This window comes from Tubulanus polymorphus, chromosome 10 (assembly GCF_964204645.1).
Source record: "Tubulanus polymorphus chromosome 10, tnTubPoly1.2, whole genome shotgun sequence".
Lineage (NCBI taxonomy): Eukaryota > Metazoa > Nemertea > Palaeonemertea > Tubulaniformes > Tubulanidae > Tubulanus > Tubulanus polymorphus.
The window spans coordinates 1,651,885-1,661,531 of record NC_134034.1 but is presented as its reverse complement, the minus strand read 5'-3'; the positions used below and the strand labels follow the sequence as shown (position 1 = coordinate 1,661,531).

At 36.7% G+C, this 9,647-nt stretch overlaps 2 protein-coding genes across 2 annotated transcripts; both read left to right on the top strand.

Annotated features, from left to right (window-relative positions):
* Positions 1 to 461: 461 nt before the first annotated feature.
* On the top strand, positions 462 to 4,362 carry LOC141912321 (uncharacterized). The gene is made up of 2 exons (XM_074803571.1): positions 462 to 750; positions 1,035 to 4,362. The coding sequence occupies exons 1-2, from the start codon at positions 479 to 481 to the stop codon at positions 3,331 to 3,333; spliced, it is 2,571 nt and encodes an 856-aa protein (XP_074659672.1). The 5' UTR covers positions 462 to 478; the 3' UTR covers positions 3,334 to 4,362.
* A 659-nt stretch (positions 4,363 to 5,021) lies between these two features.
* LOC141912320 (uncharacterized) lies at positions 5,022 to 8,447 on the top strand. Its single transcript, XM_074803570.1, has 2 exons — positions 5,022 to 5,357; positions 5,774 to 8,447. The coding sequence occupies exons 1-2, from the start codon at positions 5,062 to 5,064 to the stop codon at positions 8,046 to 8,048; spliced, it is 2,571 nt and encodes an 856-aa protein (XP_074659671.1). The 5' UTR covers positions 5,022 to 5,061; the 3' UTR covers positions 8,049 to 8,447.
* Positions 8,448 to 9,647: the final 1,200 nt, after the last annotated feature.

Here is a 9,647-nt window from a genome sequence, read left to right as displayed (position 1 = left end):
AAATATCTGCATTTCATTTCCTTTAAAATGGTGTGTAAATTGATTTCGTCGAGCAAGGGACTGCAGAACTATATGATATTCAATCTAAACTTATGTTTTAAAAATGAGCGCAAATCATCGCAACAATGGGGACCTCGAGGGACCGCCACAAAATGGCGCCTAGAAACTGGAAACTTCTTTATTGCATTATTGGGATATTAAACTCCCAGTATTGGAAAATATTGATAACTGCATTCACAAATTACAGGTGCCTAATGGTGAAGAAATCTACCAACACAAGCAGGAAGCTTTAGTTTCGATATTCGACCTTGACTCATTATTTCAAAGCATAACAAAAAAAAAACGATAAAGATAAGAAAGAGAAGGAAGTTTGCTTAGATTGATATTTCATATTTCATATTTCACTGTATACAGTCATTGGATCCTTGTACACGTTATCACTGTCGTCTGTTTGGTGATCAGTGACAGACTGAAGAAAATGGCCGCGTCTAAACTTCTAATTCTCGTGGTTGCGATACTGCTGTACCGCCGTGGTATCGTATCGGAAATTATCGATGAAATCGAAAGAACGCCTTGGAGTTCAGAAAGTAATTTACTGGATTATCAGAAATATCGGTCACTCGACGGTAGTATGATGCTGTACTCTGGAATAGTCGACGATAAGCGGCGTCCAAACCGACGCGACGATATCCTCAGCAGACGCTTTTACTACGGTTGCCCGTCGGTGTGTCGCTGTTATTATCAACGCGGGTAAGTTTGATATCTATAACCATTCTATATCGGAGAAATGTAAAGACGAAGCTTATGGGTCAGAATACTTAGTGTTGAACAGAATACTTAGTGTTGAAAAACCCCCCGCAAGGATAAACGGCAGATTCAATTAGAGAGAAACGGGCCCGAAACCCCGAGCTAGCCCATCCCTAGTACGTATATTAATGATATGAGCAACGCAATTTGATTCACAGCAATTCATTCAATTCGATTTAAAAGATACTTTTCTTGCGTAACATTTGCACCTGAAAATATATTTTCAGACATGGTATCGCTAACTGCAGGAATAAAGGACTCACGAAGTTCCCCCGAATAAAGAATAACATAAACATTCTTGACTTGTCGCAGAATAGGATAAAGAGCATAAAACCGTTCCGTCGATTACCGAGATTGGATGGGCTAGGATTACGGGAAAACGCACTGAGTTCACTGGTGGGACGCAAATCACTTCATTATCTACCGAATCTGATATTGCTCGATGTTTCATGTAATCCAGTACGGTTTATTGGCAAACAGGCTCTCATGAAGAACAAGCATCTGAAAACGTTCGTTTACAACTTTTTTCTGTTATTCAAAACTATTACATTATTGGTAAGAAAGGTGTGTCCTACCAAGCATACTGTCAAAGATATTCACAAATTATTTCATTCTTTGCAAAATTGCGCTTTCTTAGAAGAGTTACAATTACGAGGAGCGTGGCATTTTGAACCAATTTCTTTGACCGCTTCAATATCGAAATATCTACCTGTACAGAACTTAAAGATTTTAAGTCTAAGGTATAATCGGATACCTGAAATAGATATAGGCTTTTTTTATGGGTTTAAAAGTTTAGAAATCCTGCAGATGAACTATTGCAAAACGAATTTTCGAAAGCATCAATTCAAAGGACTCGTTAATCTTCAGGAGATATCCTTGGTATTGAACAACATCCACAATTTGAATCTCACAGAAATCATAATTTCCAGCCCAAAACTAAAAGTATTTAACGCACATAGTTCACACGGTTTAACGTGCTTCGATAGTCGCACATCATTTGCCATAAATAACACACTGACAGAATTAGATATCACATGTATTATTGGACTGGTTCCCACTGAATCACCGTGTGGGGATCATAGTGGCCTACCCGGTTCCCTCGAGAGAGTTTTTTATTTGAGGGAGGACATAAAGAACCTGCGGCAGTTGCAAAAATTAGTGATTACATTAGATAGTCCTGCCGCAATGTTATGCCTGAAGTCATTTGATTTGTTACCTGAATCTATGGATTTAATCGGAATAAACAATCTTGCAGGACCGTTTAATTATTATTTAAACAAACTAATGTTTCATAACGCGTGTGAAAGCCTTATGTGGAATAAGACGTTTTATAAACTCGTATATCTGCGACTTACTGGGACGATTATTGGTGAATGTCCAAGTCATGTGATCCATCATATTCTAAGCAGAGTTCCTTCAGTAGAAACACTCGATCTCTCCAGTAATGGAATTAGACATTTGGATAGAAACACGTTTGAATCGACCCCTAGATTACAGGATTTGAGCCTAAAGTATAACAGACTGTCCACGATTCAGCCAGGTCTGTTAAAACCATTAACGAACCTACGCGTTTTGAATTTAGCATCGAATCAACTAAAAACGTTCGATCCTGATGAAATAATTAATTTAAGACATTTTAGATCCATTTTTCTTCTCGGTAATACATTTGAATGCGATTGTCAACTGAGAAAATTGCGAAATTGGCTAAAAGAGTTGAATAGTCATCGAACAAACAATTTTTGCTCATTTGAATACTTAGTAGCAGCAATCTTACACAAAAAGACCACGTTCAAACTCCTATGTACTTCACCAAGAAAACTATCCGGAGTTGCTATCGCAGATTTTCAGTTACATTGGATAGAATGTGACAACCACAAAGATGTAGTCATTTCTCTTTCAACTATTTGCGTCACTGTTATTATTATAGCTATTGGGCGAATTGTCGCCAAAAAGAAATGGCAAATTTACTATTGGTGGATGGTAAAAATCAATCGATTTCTACCGAAACTATTACGTATAGCGACGGTAAGCCGTTCTGATGATATGAAATTTGACGGATTTCTGAGTCATAGCATGGAAGACCTTCAATTTGTCTATTTGGATTTCATACCCGAAATAGAAAAATCCAAAGATTTCGCTTCGAAGTTTTGCATCGAGTTTCGAGACTTTACAATCGGTGGCTACATACAACAGAACAATATCGACGCTATTTACGGGTCTCGGTGGGTCGTGTTTTTGTTGACCGAATCATTCATCGAGGAAAGATGGGTAGAATTTGTAATAAGCATGGCGGCAAACCGGTGCGTCGAGGAGGGCAATAACATCATACTCGTGCTCGATATCGATCATATACCCGAATCGCGCATGCCCGAATCCTTGCGGACGATCATTTCAAATGTTGTTTACATGAAATACCCGCGAGACGATAAAGCCCGTTCTACGTTTTGGAAAAAGGTTCGCCTTACCCTGATCGGTAAACAGAGAAAATTCATACAACCAGCTAATATGTATCGATCTAACCGCTAATCTATCAAAGCTACTCGCCTGATATACCGAGTATGGACCCCTATTTCTTTTTTTGTATCTTAAAATAGGGAGGACCCCCTATCTCAACGTGTGCACATAGCGGTAAATTCCCATCCCCTCAGACCTTTGCCTCCTTAACAAATAAAACTGATTTTCAACGCTTCACCCGGATTTTTTGGCAACACTAAAGCCAGACATCACAGACAAATACATATTTTATGATCATGCGTTGGTAATCAGATTGTCCGACTTTTCATTAAAAATACATTAATTCTAAAAAACTGTGTAAAATCTAATTCACGATATAACATATATAACTCTGTATTAAACACGGTCCAGATTGAAACCCATTTGAAGAAATATAATCTGTTCAAAATAATCATTTGTTATTTATCGTGTTAACCTTATAAACTCACCAGTCATTCCTGTCACGCGCACTAAACAGTTGCTTTAAAGATCATTATTGTTTTACATTCATTTTGAATGTTCGATGTATTTAATTTCTAAATTCAAAATATTCTATCTTGTAAATGCGATCTATAATGAGCTGATTATAAGTGTACTTCAGTTATTTTTTATAATTTGTCAAATATCTCATTTCGGCATTAATTACTCCAGTTTAAACTAGTAGGTCCACCCTTGAAGTGCTTGTAATATATTAAGATATAATACTAATAATATTATAATGATAATGATATTATATTAATAATATTAAGATGTAATATATTATAGATAATATATTAAGTTATGTAAGCCAAGGAATATTTGATTTGTCATTTTGTTCACGTGTATTCGAGTAAAAATAAATCAACAAATTTTGCCGTAGTTGAAATGAGTGTTTGTGCATAAATTTTGTGTGTTAGATTCAGGTATTTTAATTCGAAATAATAATTTGTAAATGCGACGTAAAGGTGAATTATGAGTGAGATATGTTCAAGTTTATCATATTGTATGTAATAACTATATTCGGGTATAAACTAGGCCCGCTCTTGAACTGTTTTGTATATGAATAAGGGATCAATTCATGTTAGCCAAGAATTCCAGAATCGATTTGTCATTTTGTTCGAGTAAAAATAAATTCAACCTTAAAATGAATGTTTTTGCAGTTTGATTTTGGTGTAGACATATCGAGTATAAGTTTCTGCGATACTCAGTATATTTCAGATGTTGTCTCGGGGATTCTAACGTGATAACACCGTGAGACTGGCGGATCTGTAGAGAGGGTATTGTTTAGAATGTTGGGATAGTGGTCTCCTCGCGCGGTACATCATGGTTCATCATGGTCCTGTTAAAAATCCATGAACTCATAATTATTCTGTTTTTGTGAAAAATCGTTTCGCTTAATTCGCTTTTTTTTCAAATTAGGCGGCAAAATTTCCACCTCGTGTTCGTAGCTTTATGTTGTTGAAATAAGCAACCGGCTTGATTACGGTACCTTTGAATATTGAGGATGGTTCCGGGTATCGACAAAACCCCGAAATGCATGCATGTATAGATTAGAAGCCCTAGGTAGAAATGTTCAGAAATTTGGGGCGGCTTTGATAGAACAATGTATCCAATAACCAGGAAGATAAACTAGAATTGATATTAAGTATTAAGTCACTGTGCATTCATTGCAGCGTTTTACACGGAATTTACAATTCATATCATTTGATAATTCATAGTATACTTTTGTTGCATCGATGCACGTAGAATTTTGGTCGTCTGTTCGATGCGATCAGTGACAGAATGATGAAAATGTCCGCGACTAAACTTCTAATTCTCGTGGTTGCGATACTGCTTTGCCGCTATGGTGCCATATCGGAAATTATTGATGAAATCGACAGAACGCCGTGGAGTTCAGAAAGTAACTTACTAGATTATCAGAAATACCGGTCGGCACTCGACGGTAGTATGATGCTGTATTCTGGAATAGTCGACGATAAGCGGCGTCCAAACCGACGCGACGGTATCCTCAGCAGACGCTTTTACTACGGTTGCCCGTCAGTGTGTCGCTGTTATTATAAACGTTATGGTTTGAAATGGTAAGTAAAAATCTATTTTGTATCTATTGCCAGGGCGAATTTGTATCTAGAATTGGAGGCAGGGGTCGAATTGAAAAGAAATGTAAAGTTTAGCAGTGTAGAGCCTGGGGTTAAAATCTCCGATGATGGCACGCGAAAAGATGCATTTGAGAGAGGATGAGTGTTAGAATAGCAGGTATGGGCGATCACTGTTCGGGTAATAAGTCAAATTCAACTAGAATTTCAATAGGCTTTTCTGCGAAGACCCATAAAACCCTAATTAGAAAGGCAGGGCCCGAACCTCCTAACTCACCCGACCCTTGTGTTATTGCCGTTTCCACAACGCAATTTGATTGGAAGTTATTAATAGATTAGGTGATTTTTCGAGTTAAAAGAAACTTTTATCCGCAACACTAACACCTGAACAAATTTTCCAGGTTTGGTATGGCTAACTGCAGGAATAAAGGACTCACGAAGTTCCCCCGAATAAAGAATAACATAAATATTCTTTACTTGTCGAAGAATAGGATAAAGAGTATAAAACCGTTCCGTCGATTACCGATGTTGATTATATTAAAGATAGCGGAAAATGCATTGAGTTCACTGGTGGGACGCGAATCACTTCATCATCTACCGAATCTGAGATCGCTCGATGTTTCATGTAATCCAGTACGGTTTATTGACAAACAGGCTCTCATGAAGAATAAGCATCTGAGATTATTCGCTTACAATTTTATTCTGTTCGCCAAACCTCAATCGGTCATAATCAGACGCGTGTGTCCTACAAATCACTCCGTCGAAGATATTCACAATTTATTTCATTCTTTACACAATTGCGCTTTCTTAGAATATTTATTTTTAGTGGCTGTTTGGTCGTTTGAAGCGATTTCTTCATCAATATTTAAATATTTACACGTACAGAATTTGAAGGCTTTAAGTCTTATGCATAATCGGATACCTGAAATTGATACAGGCTTTTTTCGTGGGTTCAAAAGTTTGGAAAACCTGGGAATGGAATATTGCAGAACGAATTTTAAAAAGCATCAATTCAAAGGACTCGTTGAACTGCGTAGAATATTTTTGGTTCAGAACAACATCCATAATTTGAATCTCACGGAATTCATTATTTCCCACACAAGACTAGAATTATTTAACGCATTAAGTTCACCAGGTTTAACTTGCTTCGATAGTCGCACATCATTTACCATAAACAACAGACTGACAAAATTATTAATCTCGTGTATAATTGAGCTGAATCCCGGTGAATCACCGTGTGGTACCCGATCCCCCGAGAGGGTTTTTTATTTGAGAAAGGACATAAAGAACCTGCGGAATTTGCAAACCTTAGTGATTAAATTAAATAGTCCTTTCGTATTCTTATGCCTGAAGTCGTTCGATCTGTTACCCGAATCTATGCATTATATCGGAATAGACAATCTTGCAGGACCGTTTAATTACTATCTAAAAGAACAACTGCTTCATAACGCGTGTGAAAGCCTTATGTGGAATAAGACGTTTTATAGACTAACTTGGTTAGTCCTTACAGGGACGATGATTGGCAGCTGTCCTAGTCATGTGATCCATCATATCCTAAGCAGAGTCCCTTCAGTAGAAGTACTCGATCTCTCCAGTAATGGAATTAGACATTTGGATATAAACGCATTTGAAGCAATTCTCAACTTAAAGTTTTTGAGGCTAAAGTATAACAGACTGTCCACGATTCAACCAGGTCTGTTAAAACCATTAACGAACCTACGCGTTTTGAATTTAGCATCGAATCAACTAAAAACGTTCGATCCTGATGAAATAATTAATTTAAGACATTTTAGATCCATTTTTCTTCTCGGTAATACATTTGAATGCGATTGTCAACTGAGAAAATTGCGAAATTGGCTAAAAGAGTTAGGTAGTCGTCGAACTAAAAAGCATTACTTTTACGACTTTAGGGCAGAAGACCAACACAATCATACCACGATCAAACTTGTTTGTACTTCACCAAAAAAACTATCCGGAGTTGCTATCGCAGATTTTCAGTTACATTGGATAGAATGTGACAACCACAAAGATATAATCATTTCTCTTTCGACTTTATGCGTCGCTGCTATTATTGTGGCTATTGGACGAATTGTCGCCAAAAAGAAATGGCAAATTTACTATTGGTGGATGGTAAAAATCAATCGATTTCTACCGAAACTATTACGTATAGCGACGGTAAGCCGTTCTGATGATATGAAATTTGACGGATTTCTAAGTCATAGCATGGATGACCTTCAATTTGTCTATTTGGATTTCATACCCGAAATAGAAAAATCCAAAGATTTCGCTTCGAAGTTTTGCGTCGAGTTTCGAGACTTTACAATCGGTGGCTACATACAACAGAACAATATCGACGCTATTTACGGGTCTCGGTGGGTCGTGTTTTTGTTGACCGAATCATTCATCGAGGAAAGATGGGTAGAATTTGTAATAAGCATGGCGGCAAACCGGTGCGTCGAGGAGGGCAATAACATCATACTCGTGCTCGATATCGATCATATACCCGAATCGCGCATGCCCGAATCCTTGCGGACGATCATTTCAAATGTTGTTTACATGAAATACCCGCGAGACGATAAAGCCCGTTCTACGTTTTGGAAAAAGGTTCGCCTTACCCTGATCGGTAAACAGAGAAAATTCATACAACCAGCTAATATGTATCGATCTAACCGCTAATCTATCAAAGCTACTCGCCTGATATACCGAGTATGGACCCCTATTTCTTTTTTTGTATCTGAAAATAGGGAGGACCCCCTATCTCAACGTGTGCACATAGCGGTAAATTCCCATCCCCTCAGACCTTTGCCTACTTAACAAATAAAACTGATTTTCAACGCTTCACCCGGATTTTTTGGCAACACTAAAGCCAGACATCACAGACAAATACATATTTTATGATCATGCGTTGGTAATCAGATTGTCCGACTTTTCATTAAAAATACATTAATTCTAAAAAACTGTGTAAAATCTAATTCACGATATAACATATATAACTCTGTATTAAACACGGTCCAGATTCATTTTGAATGTTCGATGTATTTAATTTTCTAAATTCAAAATATTTTATCTTGTAAATGCGATCTATAATGAGCTGATTATAAGTGTACTTCAGTTATTTTTAATTATTTGTCAAATATCTCATTTCGGCATTAATTACTCCAGTTTAAACTAGTAGGTCCACCCTTGAAGTGCTTGTTATATATTAAGATATAATACTAATAATATTATAATGATAATAATATTATATTAATAATATTAAGATGTAATATATTATAGATGATATATTAAGTTATGTAAGCCAAGGAATATTTGATTTGTCATTTTGTTCACGTGTATTCGAGTAAAAATAAATCAACAAATTTTGCCGTAGTTGAAATGAGTGTTTGTGCATAAATTTTGTGTGTTAGATTCAGGTATTTTAATTCGAAATAATAATTTGTAAATGCGACGTAAAGGTGAATTATGAGTGAGATATGTTCAAGTTTATCATATTGTATGTAATAACTATATTCGGGTATAAACTAGGCCCGCTCTTGAACTGTTTTGTATATGAATAAGGGATCAATTCATGTTAGCCAAGAATTACAGAATCGATTTGTCATTTCGTTCGAGTAAAAATAAATTCAAACCTTAAAATGAATGTTTTTGCAGTTTGATTTTGGTGTAGACATATCGAGTATAAGTTTCTGCGATACTCAGTATATTTCAGATGTTGTCTCGGGGATTCTAACGTGATAACACCGTGAGACTGGCGGATCTGTAGAGAGGGTATTGGGAAGCGACTTTGTTTAGAATGTTGGGATAGTGGTCTCCTCGCGCGGTACATCATGGTTCATCATGGTCCTGTTAAAAATCCATGAACTCATAATTATTCTGTTTTTGTGAAAAATCGTTTCGCTTAATTCGCTTTTTTTTCAAATTAGGCGGCAAAATTTCCACCTCGTGTTCGTAGCTTTATGTTGTTGAAATAAGCAACCGGCTTGAATACGGTACCTTTGAATATTGAGGATGGTTCCGGGTATCGACAAAACCCCGAAATGCATGCATGTATAGATTAGAAGCCCTAGGTAGAAATGTTCAGAAATTTTGGGCGGCTTTGATAGAACAATGTATCCAATAACCAGGAAGATAAACTAGAATTGATATTAAGTATTAAGTCACTGTGCATTCATTGCAGCGTTTTACACGGAATTTACAATTCATATCATTTGATAATTCATAGTATACTTTTGTTGCATCGATGCACGTATAATTTTGGTCGTCTGTTCGATGCGA

Coding starts and splice junctions, on each gene's coding strand:
- LOC141912321 (XM_074803571.1), top strand. CDS start 479: ATGGCCGCGTCTAAACTTCTAATTCTCGTGGTTGCGATACTGCTGTAC. Junction 751..1,034: donor CGCTGTTATTATCAACGCGG/GTAAGTTTGATA, acceptor ATATATTTTCAG/ACATGGTATCGCTAACTGCA.
- LOC141912320 (XM_074803570.1), top strand. CDS start 5,062: ATGATGAAAATGTCCGCGACTAAACTTCTAATTCTCGTGGTTGCGATA. Junction 5,358..5,773: donor AAACGTTATGGTTTGAAATG/GTAAGTAAAAAT, acceptor CAAATTTTCCAG/GTTTGGTATGGCTAACTGCA.